Source organism: Onychomys torridus, chromosome 10, assembly GCF_903995425.1.
Source record: "Onychomys torridus chromosome 10, mOncTor1.1, whole genome shotgun sequence".
Taxonomy (NCBI): domain Eukaryota; kingdom Metazoa; phylum Chordata; class Mammalia; order Rodentia; family Cricetidae; genus Onychomys; species Onychomys torridus.
The window spans coordinates 40,633,372-40,646,010 of record NC_050452.1 but is presented as its reverse complement, the minus strand read 5'-3'; the positions used below and the strand labels follow the sequence as shown (position 1 = coordinate 40,646,010).

Sequence of the window (12,639 nt, the reverse complement as noted above, 5' to 3'; positions counted from 1 at the left end):
AGTTTAATTTGTCATAAGTCACTTTGAACCTATACTTTTCTGTATTGTCCCATGGGTTTCATACACATTAACTTAAGCTTCATACCATCTGAATGGACAGATAATTACCATCTTATATTTCAGATGATAAGCCCAAGGCAGGGAAATTAAAAGAGTTTTACCCTAATCACGGTTCAAGTGACTGTAACAGCATTGCCATGCTGTGACACCAGGCTGTCTGCTGTCCTGCCAGCCTCCCCCGCCCCCCGTTTCTAGCAAAGAGACCTACATTTTGGGGACTCCTCACTTGTGTTGTTTTGTCACCTCCACGTTTTTTTCCAAGAGAATGTGACATGATGAAGCAGGACTACAGATAGAAGCCTTTGCCTCTTTTATGTTTTAAGACTTCATTTTATAGTAAGAAAAAGTTACTCTATCCCTATTTAAAATCAACTTCTTTACTCATAAGGAACATGGATTTAACTTCCCTGTGAATAAATATATTCCTGAAAATAATAAAAAAAATAGTTAAACTGTGGTCCTGCTCAAATAAAGATAATATTTTACAGGAGAATTACACAGAAAATTTATTAAAATTTCAGGTCACTTGAACTAAAAGCATATCTGTCTTTGTGTAATTAACATGCATAACATAATAATTAATACCTTAACCATTTTTAAGTATACATGCTAGTGGCATTGAATGTATACACACCATCATTCACCTCCAGAACTCTTCATCTTACAAAACGAAAATGATATTCATTCCCATTAGTCAATAACTTCCAATTCCTCCAATATCTATCCTCTGGAAACCACCATCCTATTTCCTATTTGACATTTTCATGTGGTACTTCATGGTAAATATAATTGTATGGTATTTGTCTTTCAAAATGAATTTATTTCATTTGACATTGTCTCCAAAGTTTATCCATGTCATAGAATATGTCAAAAAATTCCTTCCTTTGGAAGAGCAAGTAATATTTTATTGTATATGTATAACACATTTTGTTTATTCACTCATCTGTTGATGGACAACTGAGTGACTGACAGGTTTTAGCTTTTGTGAATAATGCTATTAGACTCATGAGCGAACAACTGCCTCTTTGAGGAACTTTTTTCAGCTCTTTGGAATCTTTGTAGAGGTACAGTTGCACTCAGGATCTGCAGTGGTATTTATTTATACTCCACAAATAGTGTACACTGTTTCAGTTTCTCCATCTTTTCAGTTCTTCTTGTTTTGGGTGTTTTTAGTCACATGACATGAGTGAAATAAAAGTGGTTATTTTGTGTGGTTTTAATCTTATTGGTACTGACCACCTTCTCAAGTAGTTATTGGCCTGAGAATTCATATATCTTCTTTTTTAGAGAATGCTTTATTGGGTCCATTGTTCATTTTTTTTTTAAATTGGGTGGCTTGTTGCTCTGAGACTTAACAGCTGTCTGTATAACCTCTATACTCCATATGTCTCTTTTTATAAAGAATTATATTTTTATTTATCTGTTTTTGTGTGCATCTATATGTAAGAATAAATACAATGGCACAGTGTGCAAGAGAGAGGAAAACTTCCTAGGGTCCTATCCCTCCTTCCAGCATGTGGATCCTGCAGTTAAACCCAGGTCATTAAACTAGGCAGCACACACCCTCTTGCTGGTTTCCCATGTTTCTGTATTTTATAAGCACTTATTGTTTGCTTCATGATTAGTCTGGTATTCTTCTATGTGTGGCCCACACAGTATGTAGTCAGTGTGGATTACTTGGGATATATGCTTGGAATGCAGTCTGAACTGACCACCATGCTTATTGAATCAGGAACATTGAAATTAAAGGAGGGATCTTCGACAGTGCAATTTAACATGCTTTCTCAGTGGAACTTACAAGCATTACATTTTCCAGCTTTCTCTCTCAGCTCACTGTTGCGATCTGCATGACTGACACACCACCTGCCAGTATGCTGACATAATTTGGACATATTAGTGTATTTGATTCTATTTCCTTATGTCCAGTAAATATAGACACCCCAGAGTCAACACAGGCACAAGTCAGCTTATCATCTTTTCCCATGTACAGTTGATTCAGCTTTCAACAGTAACCACTATCAACCACCTAGTCACTGCAGTTAAAACTTGGAAGTTAAAAGTTTTAACTTCAAAAAAGAACCCCAATTTAACTGATTCTGCCTCAAAAACTTTCTCAAATTATTGTCAATTATTACATGCCTTTTAAATCCCCCCCCCACCGTCTCTCTCCCTCCCTCTTTCTCTCTCTCCCAGTTTAGTTTATTTTATATATGTGCTGAGTCTCTAGCATTCAACAATGGGTAATTTTAGAAGGGGGCAGTTCAAAGAAGGCTTATTCACAAAAGATAAGTCTTACAAGTCTGAGTGACAGCGTACGATGCAATAATCTGACCAAGATGCCATGACCTCTGAGCTCCTTCAGGAAGTGAGTCTTGGAATGAGACAAGAAAAAATATATATATAAGTAGATCTTTCTGCTTTAAAAGAAGCAGAGCTCTTTGGTTAAATAAGGGACACGGTTGTTCAAGGTGTCCTTACAGATTCTACTCTCACTTCTGCACTCCTGGTTTCCTCCCAGCATTAGGTGGAAGAGACAGAGGACATAGTAATGTGGCCTGAGCATGTCAGTCTTCTCAGCAGATCACAGAATGAGAAAGGCAAAGAATGGATCAGAAAGAGCAGTAGTAGAAGAGGCCAGTGCACAGAGAATGTAGTGGGGGCACCAATACTTTAGAATTCTCCTACATCCTGTTAGACAAACTTATTTTCCTAAAAAACAAACAAACAAACAAACAAACAAAAACCGAGTAAGTAGGAAGACAAAGAAGAGGAGAGAAGTGGAAGAGAGGAGAAGAAAAAGGAGGAGGGGAAGCAGGAGGAGGAAGAAGAGGAAGAAGAGGAGGAGGAGGAAGAGGAGGGAAAAGAGAATAGCTTTTCTTGCTGATCTGTTAGAGGTGGCTAAGGAGGAAGAGGAGGAGGAGGAGGAGGAGGAGGAGGAGGAGCAGGAGGAGGGAAAAAGAGAATAGCTTTTCTTCTTGTTCTGTTGGAGCCTCCATCTTGCCCCTGCAAGGTCCAGAAAGCTACGTTCCTACATTCCCCTCTCCCTCCTTTCTCCCTCCCTCCCTCTCTTTCTCCTTGTCTCCCTCTCTCTCCCCCTCCTGCTGTGGGATGTTCTGTATGTCAAATGTGTTGCTCTGATTGGTTAATAAATAGCCAGGCAGGAAGTATAGGTGAGACAAGCGGGGAAGAGAATTATGGGGACAGGAAGGCTGAGTCAGAGGGACACTGCCAGCCGCTGCCATGACAAGTGAGGTATAAGGTACCAGTAAGCCACAAGCCACATGGCAACTTATAGATTAATAGAAATGGGTTGATTTAAGATATCAGAATAGTTAGCAAGAAGCCTGAGCCATTAGGCCAGACAGTTTAAATAATATAATCGTTTGTGTGTTTATTTTATAAGTGGGCTATCAGACTGCCGGGGCTTGGCGGACCCGGGAGAGAAAACTCTCTAGCTACACCCTCCCTCCCTCCTTCTGTCTTCTCTCTCTCTGTCTGTCTGTCTCTATCTGTCTGTCTCTGTCTCTGTCTCTCTCTCTTTCCCTCTGCCTGCTCAGATGCTCAGAGAGTCTCTGAACAAAGCAGAGGTGCCAAAAGTCCAGTTCCACACTCTTGGCAACCTTTGCAGCCTCCCCTTCCTCTACTGCCAGTCCCCTACCTCCCGCCCTTAAGTGCTCATCTTTGGATCATAGTCGGGCAAGAACCCAGCTTGTGGCAGACCCTTCATTATCCCTCATCTACAACCCATAAAACTTTCTTGCTCTGGTCTGGGTGCATGATTCTGGCCTCGATCTCTGGGACTGGAAAACCCTCCCTCCCGGGAGTTGCATTGCTCAGTATACCTGTTGTTATACTTTTTCAATTCAGCTTGACCTGGCTTCCTGCATTGACAGAGAAACTTACCATGGAGAGCAGTAACCTAATTACTTGCCTCATTACCTTGCCCAGCACTGTTTGTTGGTTGGGCATGTTACAGTTACAGAAGGGAAGTAGCTTGTGGTTCCCTACTCATCTCCTGTTATTTCTCACTTAGTGTTACTCAAGACCTCCTATGAGAATAACTGCCATTCTTCTTCCTTCGAGTGCACCCAAGAAACAGCTTAACCATGCCTATGAATGCCGTCACTCTTCCTATCTTCTCCAAATAGTTTGACTAGTTACGCTCCATCCACACAGTGTGGATCTGCTCATCCTTGTTTCTACCACACTGTCTCTCTATTGGCTACTCATGTGTCTCGGTCCTCATCTCTTACTGCTCTAGATGACATTATGAACCTGGGAAAGTGGAGCCTAAAAATAAGGCAGGCAAAAGTCTCATGCAATAGCCAATTTCATCCATGGCATCAAACAATTTATATTCTGAGAGTATTCTGAGGATTAAGAAAGTTCATGTAAGCAAAGGTCACATGATTTCAGGCTGTATACAGTCCCAAGCACTACTGGTTCTTGGAGACACCATTCTAAATAATAATGGATAAGAAGATAGGAAACCCATTCCTACTTACTACACCTGGGAGGGAACAAAACATGTTCAAGAACAAGCCATGTGATGGAGAAACAGAAGTTACAAAATTCTTGTCCTGTTGGAGTTTTCTCACAAGGTCTCAGAAATCTCCTCACATAGCTTGTTCCAACACTCTTCCAGCCTTTGAATTCATTGAATTAAGAAACAAAATCTATGGCAGTTTGAACATATTTGCCCCACATAATCTCATAGAGCATGGTACTATTAGGAGGTGTGGCTTTGTTAGAGTCGGTATTGAATTGTTGGAGGAAGTGTGTCACTGTGGGGTAGGCTTTGAGGTTTCCTATGCTCAGGATATTGACCAGTATTTCAATCAACTTCCTGCTGACTGCAAGATGTGGGACTCTCAGCTATCTCTCCAGTACCAAGTCTGCCTGCATGCCCACATGCTCCCCACCATGATGATAATGGACTGAACCTATGAAACTGTAATAGAACAACCCAATTAAATGCTTTCTTTAAAAGAGGTGCCATGGTCATGGTGTCTCTTCACAGCAATAAAAGCCCCAATTAAGACATCTTATATACTTTTATAGCCACGGAGTGAAGTCCAATGACTATTTGTTGAAGGAAAAGTAAATGAGCTATTATTCTCTGTCTCTTGATTCTTGCTATGCATGCACTAATAGTCAAAAGAATTACTTTCTGCCTGCTAACAAATGCTGTGCATCTATGCACCTCTCCATGAGGCTGCAGCCAACATTAATATTGAAGAGGGAAACAATGGGCATTTTCCCCTCTGTAATGGAAACTAATGGAAGGAACTTCACCATGGATAATTAGATTGATTTTAGTTTTATCACTTTAATATCACAACAGATCTCAAGAGTGATTGTTTTAATTACAGAATGACAAGCTGATATGGAAAGCCATTTTGACTTTTTCTCTATCCCGTACAGATTCACTGTGAGGTGAAGAAAAACTGTCTCCAGTTCTCCCTTCTCCTTGCTTTCTGCCTACCTTCCTAAAATGAGGTGTGCTTTCATGTAAATTAACAACTTATCAGTGTAGATTAGAACACAAAAGATTGAGGCCAGCATAAGGGCACACAGAATCAATCTCCACACCAGGCAATTTTCATTTCATGACTATAGGGTTTATACTTTGATTATAATGGGACATGCCATGTAACAAAAAATAAAATTCTAGCCTGCATTCTAGAAACTTACCTTGAAGTTGCATCTGCAAAAGGTAAGTGGACATGTTTGGGGAGAAGCCTTTTCCTGTATCTTGTTACCTGCTGGGAATGTTTCCTATTGCTTTCAGTTCTGCTGATTTGTATTTCTGTCTGTTCCCTCCTCCCCCTGGGGAGCAGGTGGTACATAATGCTTTTTAGAGACTGCTGCAACATGTAACTACATATCTCAAAAAGATTTCAGGACCTTGCTTGTCAGCCACTGTGATATTTAGGTGGGTTGAGCCTCCCACGCAATGTAATACTCTTCTGTCAAGTCAATTGCCAAGCAATAAATGCTGGCATTGACATCATAATCAATGTTTATTTTATGATTCCAATGTTCTAGATGTGGTTAAATTTTTACTTAGAAATAGACAATTTTTGTTCACCTGCCTTTTTCTTTTCTGTGATGTAAAGCAATAAGAATGTGGTTTATAAAGAGGCCTTTCTCATTTATATTTAGTAACCAAATTAATGGGGGGGGAGAGAAAACTCACTTAAAATAATAAAATTCCTTTTGTAAATATAAATGAGAAAAAGAAATCACAATGAAGACATTGAAATATCCTTGAAGATAGAATTTATATTCACTATTGTTCCTGAAATAATTATTTGCATATCAGTACTTCTTAACAAATTTTTTTCACAGCAAAAATCTATAAATTTCCTCACATGTACTTCTGTGTTTTGAAACAGTTCATTATTAGAAAGTCAAGGAGTATGTTTATTTAGACATCATAGCTATGCAGGCATGTGGTAGGCATATTCCCCATATCACATGTCTCCTTATTTAAAATAATTCTGGGCTTCTGGCATAGCTCAGTGAGTAAAGGCACCTGCTGCCAAGCCTAATGACCTGAGTTGGAGCTCCAGGAACCACATGGTTTAAGGAGAAAACTGACCTCTGCACGCTGACCTCTGACCTCCCCATATGCACCATGGCACATGCATGTACACATACTCACTAAGTACTTAGATGTAAACAGTAAAGCAGATGATAATTGTTAAGAGTGTGGACACTTCAGTATTGGAAGAGTTTCACAAGCACTCTAATCATTACTAGCGATGTGACTTTGAGACATGTCACTTGTCCTTTGAAGCCTTAATTTTTTAATCTGAATATGGAGACACATGTCAAACTATTATGGTTTTTATAAATATCAAAAGAGATAATGCATACAAATAATTTTCATGGGCCTCATAGATAGTGAGTACTATATAATCAGCAGTTATTTCAAATTTTAATAATGTTGGAAAAACAACTTGAAAGGGCTCAGTAATTTGAATGTGTTATTGTTGGGTTTTCATTAACAAAAACTGAGAATGTAACTGACGATCAAGAGCACTTTAACACAGCAAACAACCTTCAAAAGTAAGCATGCCGTAAGTATATCTAATAGAAATTCGCTGATGGACAGTAGAAATAGACGTAAGCAACTTTTCACTAGAGAAAAAGAGGAAGGGACTCATCCACTATGCCCTTCTCTGATTGGCCATGAGGATCTAATGATCACTTCCTTCAGCAAGGTACTCTTGAATGGCAGATTAGATTTATTCCTTTTTATATATGAATTCTTATATAAATCATAGCTACCTGTGATTCAACTTATTCAATAAATAATTCTTCTTACTTGAGTTCTGAATCAAATGAAAATTTGACAGAGATTATGACAAATAGAGGCACAATTACTAACAGAATTAACAATGAAAATGTGTTTTATACTTGTCAGTAAGTGGACATTCTGTCCTGAACTATAAACTTGAGATGGTCTACACAACTCTCAGCACTGATCCTTGAGCATAGGCCCATCCCATAATAACAGTCACCAAATCATATGATTATTAATAACAGTCCTCTCACAGTGTAAACTCCTATAAAGGAAAACATTAATTTGATTGTATGACCAAGACTAAGCATGGTATTATAGTTATTAACATTCTTAGTATCTTAGTTAAGGTTGTTATTGCTGTGAAGAAACACTATAATCACAGAAACTCTCATGAGGGAAAAAAAACATTTTTTTGGAGTGGCTCATGTTTTCAGAAGTTTATTTCATTATCATCATGGTGCGACATGATGACTTGCAGGTAGACATGGTGCTAGAGAAGTAGCTGAGAGTCCTATATCTTGACCCACAGGCAACAGGAAGTGGTCTGCCTTTCTGGGCATGGTTTAAGAATTTATGAGACTTCAAAGCCTGCCTCCACAGTTACACACTTCCTCCAACAAGACCACACATACTCCAACAAGACCTCGCCTCCTAATAGTGCCCTTCAGGGGTCACTTTCTTTAAGACCACTACAGTCATTATTTGTCAGGTATAGAATTGTCAACTAAGGCATAAAGTAATTACGTTTCCAAGGTCACATGCTAATGCTTGTAGAGTTAATTACTCCACTTCAATATTCCCCACAAACCTTATCAAAGAATGAGTGGATCACAAATCAGGCTATATACTCACCTTAGTTTTAATTATTAATTAGTGCCCAATTCTGTAGCAGTCCTTAGTGAAAAATGGATAACAAATATTCTGTATTCTTTTTTAATAAATTATCTAGGCAAATTTTCTTTGCCGGAAATATAAGACCCTTTATGTGTCTCTTTTACAAAGCTGATAATTAATTGTAAGACACCTAGAAGTCCAAATATGCAACATTTCCCTGGTCACATGTCTGTATCCTTCCAAGTTATTATAAAATGTACAAGTCACTGGATCTCTTAATTCACTATATGTACAAATGCATATAATGGTATCATTTCAAAAAAACCCTTTATGAAAGTTTCATAGACAGAGTTAGACTTTAAGCTATATGTTTGTTTGTTTTTAATTGTATGTATATGGATGTTATTTTGTATGTATGACTAGGTTTCACTCCCTTTGTAGTGCCCTAGAAGATCAGAAAAGGGTGTCAGATACCCTGGAACTGGAGTTACAGATAGTTGTCAGCTGCCATGTGGGTGCTGGGAATCAAACCCCTGACATCTGGAGGAAGAGCCAATGCTCTTAATCACTGAAACATCTTCCGGAGCCTATTCAATTGTTTCTTAAGGAACTAGTAGAACTGGATGAGTTAAAGAAAAAAATAATAATCCAAATTCTATGGGAAACAAGAAAATGAAAAAATAGAAAAGGGATAGAGTATGGAAAGAGGTTAGTTTTTTCCCCATTTAATAGTATTTTAATATTTAATAACAATAAATGAGGTAACAATACAGTAAGAAATACATAAAAAGACTAAAGTACTGGATTATATGTTCTGATGATCACATGTGCTCAGTGAAGAGAAAGAGCTGACAGAGGGATTGAAGGTGTCAGGAGGATACTTGTGTATGAGGGAACTCTTGGCAACATTCAGGAAACTTAAACATCCCTCCCCACAATGGAGGAACACACCAATCCGGCCGAGTGGTCTCTCTCTATAGTGCTGGAAAACTGGGCATGTGGTGAGGAGACTGTAATGATCACCCTCCTTCACACACACAAGAAGAAATGCACCCTCAGATTCAATTAGTGGTTTCTGTTGCCTTACAGACCCCCACAGCCCAATCTGAAGAATTGTTCAAATCCAGCTCCCAGAACTATTTCCCTGAGATGAAGCAATGTGATCCCCAGGAAGCCAAATAGGATCTACCAGAATCCACAGATCTATCCTCACATTTGAACTTCCTCTGTGGAGAATTCTCTGTTTAGTTCTATAGCCCATTTCTTAATTGGACTGTTGGGCATTTTTGATGTCTAATTTCTTGAGTTCTTTATATATTCTGGATATCAGCTCCCTGTCAAATGTGGGGTTGGTGAAGACCTGTTCCCATTCTGTAGGCTGTTGCTTTGTCTTGTTGACCATGTCCTTTGCTCTACAAAAGCTTCTCAGTTTCAACAGGTCCCATTGATTGATTGTTTCTCTCAGTGTCTGCGCTACTGGTGTTATATTTAGAAAGTGATCTCTGGTGCCAATGCATTCAAGAGCTGGAGAGATGGCTCAGTGGGTCCCACATTTATGCACCTTGGAGCTCAGGTACTTCAAGAGGCTGCCTTGTCTGGCAGTGGACACCAGCTTCTTCAGAATAGTGTTGGTTCTGAAGTACATGTAGGGCAATGGACAGGAAGCTGGATGTCTTCCCAAGAAAGGCGGAGGCAGGCTCGACAGAAGCTGTGGCCACAGCTTATGGTGACTGGGTCTGTAAGGCAGTTCAGGCAGCTGAAGCAGGTGAGTTCTTCCTGAAAGGCTTGTGAAATGTCTGACTCCATTTCTCCACAGACTTGTCTCTGGCCTCAGCAATATTTAGTGTGAACAGAATAATATTAGTTCATCTCTGGGGTCCAATCCTCAATGTGTGCATAGAACCAGCAGTCTCTGGAGACAGACTGTTTGGAAATACACTGTCTGGTCTTCTGGTGAAGAATGAACCTGGCTGGCTATTGGAGTGTCTTTTTTTTTTTTTTTTTTTTTTTTAACAAATCCAACTTTTATTCTGAGGAACTTACTGTTCAGTATGTAAAAAGAGAGTCACTATGGGAACAACCTCCTCCCTCCTGTGTTCTTTGTTCGTGGAGGAATCTGCACAAGAGGAGGTCAGCAGATGTGAGGCTATCACAGAGCAGGCTGAGGGGAGCCAGGTCCAGTTGGCTGGAAGCCACTATTAGCCTTTGGAGTCCCTGGAGCTGGAGGAGGGCTGTCCCCAGGGTCCTGCTTCCCTCCACAGAGGGCACTGCCCCTAAGTGGGGATGGTGAAGATGATGGAGGAGGGACTGGAGAAGGATGAGTAGGAGGGCCTCATTTGCCTTCCCCTGTTGGGGGAAGGGAGACCACAGTGTATTTCTGAACACTGCCAGGGCCCGAAGGGGTTGTGCTTGGAGGTGTGGTGGTAGCTGTGGAGACCAGCTTGAGGATGGGCTGCACACTGGGAACTGTGGTGGTGACGGGAGAGGTAGTGGTAGAGCCTGAGCCGGGAGCTGAGGTGCTGAGGGACAGGACCTGCTGGGTCGACGAGGCCCTGGAAGATGAGGACATTATGAGAAACTTGGTTGGAGGAGGAGAAGGCTGAGGAGGGGCAGCACCTCCAGCAGACACCAGTGTCTGGACGGGCAAGGCAATGGACCCAGGAACCTTCATTAAGCCAGGGCTACAAGGGCCTGGCTGAGGGGCCTGAGAGATGGTCAGCGTGCTTTGAGGCTGTGTGATGGTGAGTGTGGTCCTGTTGACCTGATGAGCTTGTAGAGCAGCCTGGGCCCTGGCCTTCACCACATGGGAGCAGAGAAGGGGCCCAAGGGACCCAAATTCTTCCCGGTAGGCATCCTGATTGTCAGGTGGAGGGTGCAGCTTCGCCAGTACTGGGGCACAGTGTTTCAGGAGAAGGCTCTGCACATGGTCTGCTGCGATACGGTCAATGTTGCTCAGTACAGGCCCATCCAGGACACTGCAGATCCGTTCCCCTTCCTGCAGCAGCCTTGGCAGAATCAGCGTCTCAATCACATCATGTCCCAGCTCTGCCAGGCCTGCAATGGAGCCGTATCGAGTTGTCCACGGAGTCTTCTTATCTACCTAGCTCTTACTAAAGGTCTTGGTGATCCAGGACTGGATGTTGTTGTTGGTTGTGCTGAAATGCTTACAGATCTGAGCCACTAGACCGGCAACAAAATCCCGGAGTGCCCAGTGATTGTCCACATCTTGCCGCAGGCACAGCTGTCTGCTCACAATGCAGGTCATAACTGCTGGAATCAGCTCATGTACATATTTCTCTAGATACAGCGTGGGGTTGTCCATCAGGGCCTTCACCATGCACATCAGATAGATGAGCAAGGCCAGGTTATTCTGAACCACATTTACACGGACCCCCTCAGAGATGAAGATACTGAACTTTGGTAGCATCTGATAGAGCCCCGGGTCGGTGGCAATGCTCTGCAGAGCTTCTGTTCTCTTGGCCTCACAGGATCCTACACAGGCTTCTGTGATCTTTTTGTAATAGAGCTGCTGTTCCACAGACAGCTCATGGATGCTGTGGGACTTCAGGCGGAAAGGGGCTCCCTCCAGCAAAGGACATGCTTGCTTTTCTTTTCCTTTACCATCAGCTGCAGCTGCCCCTTGACCTCTGCCTTGTAGGGGGTCCATCTTCTTCTTGGCCTGGCTTTGCTGACTTCAGGGGTTCTGTGGCCTCAGCCTTCTGCTGCTCTTTGGGTGCTGGGGGTGGATTCTCCAGTATAGCTGGCTGGCAGCCTTCAATGCTCAGCCAATGTGCTTTGAGGCAGACATCCAGAGGCACCTGAGGCAGAGGGGTATTGATGATATTGCTCAGGTCCACTTCCTTCTCCTCATAGAAGTAAAGCTCCCGGCCTCCACCAGAGCCAAACTGGAAAGGGATGTATTCCTGACCATGGAAGCCATACAGTGGCTCCACTTTCTTTAGCTTCAGTGCATAGTCAATGTCACAGGTTGTGAGTTTCTGCTGCTTTCCCATGTGCATGAACTTCAAAACATCCTGGGCAATCTCCTTGATGCGGTAGCTGACCTCATCTGTCAGTAGTTGACAAGTCTCCTCCTGAATCTGAGCAATGCCCATGGACTCTGCCACCACCTTCATGGACTCAGAGGGCAACACAGTATTGCTGAGCTTCAGCTTCTTCTCCTCGGCCATACTGGAATTCCAGCTCCTGTCCCTGGAAGAATGCCACCCAGGGTGGAGAGATGGAGCCAAGCTGCCCAAGTGTGCTCCGGAGAGTCCTTTTATAGTCTCTAAAGACCATGCCCACTTCTTTCCAAGTTGCTTTCCATTGGAAGATTGAATTAACTATGAGGCCAAACTCCACAGGCAATTCTCCACAAGGTTTCCCTAGTCCCTGCTTAGCTGGGTGTGGTAGCTCACACCTTTAATCCAAGA

General features: G+C 41.9%; 1 protein-coding gene across 1 annotated transcript; it reads right to left on the bottom strand.

The window, feature by feature from the left end:
• Positions 1-10,355: 10,355 nt before the first annotated feature.
• LOC118592570 (transcription initiation factor TFIID subunit 6-like) lies at positions 10,356-12,411 on the bottom strand. The gene is given in 2 exon segments (XM_036201649.1): positions 10,356-11,867; positions 11,869-12,411. Coding segments are annotated over 2 exon segments (2,040 nt in total). The 5' UTR covers positions 12,397-12,411.
• Positions 12,412-12,639: the final 228 nt, after the last annotated feature.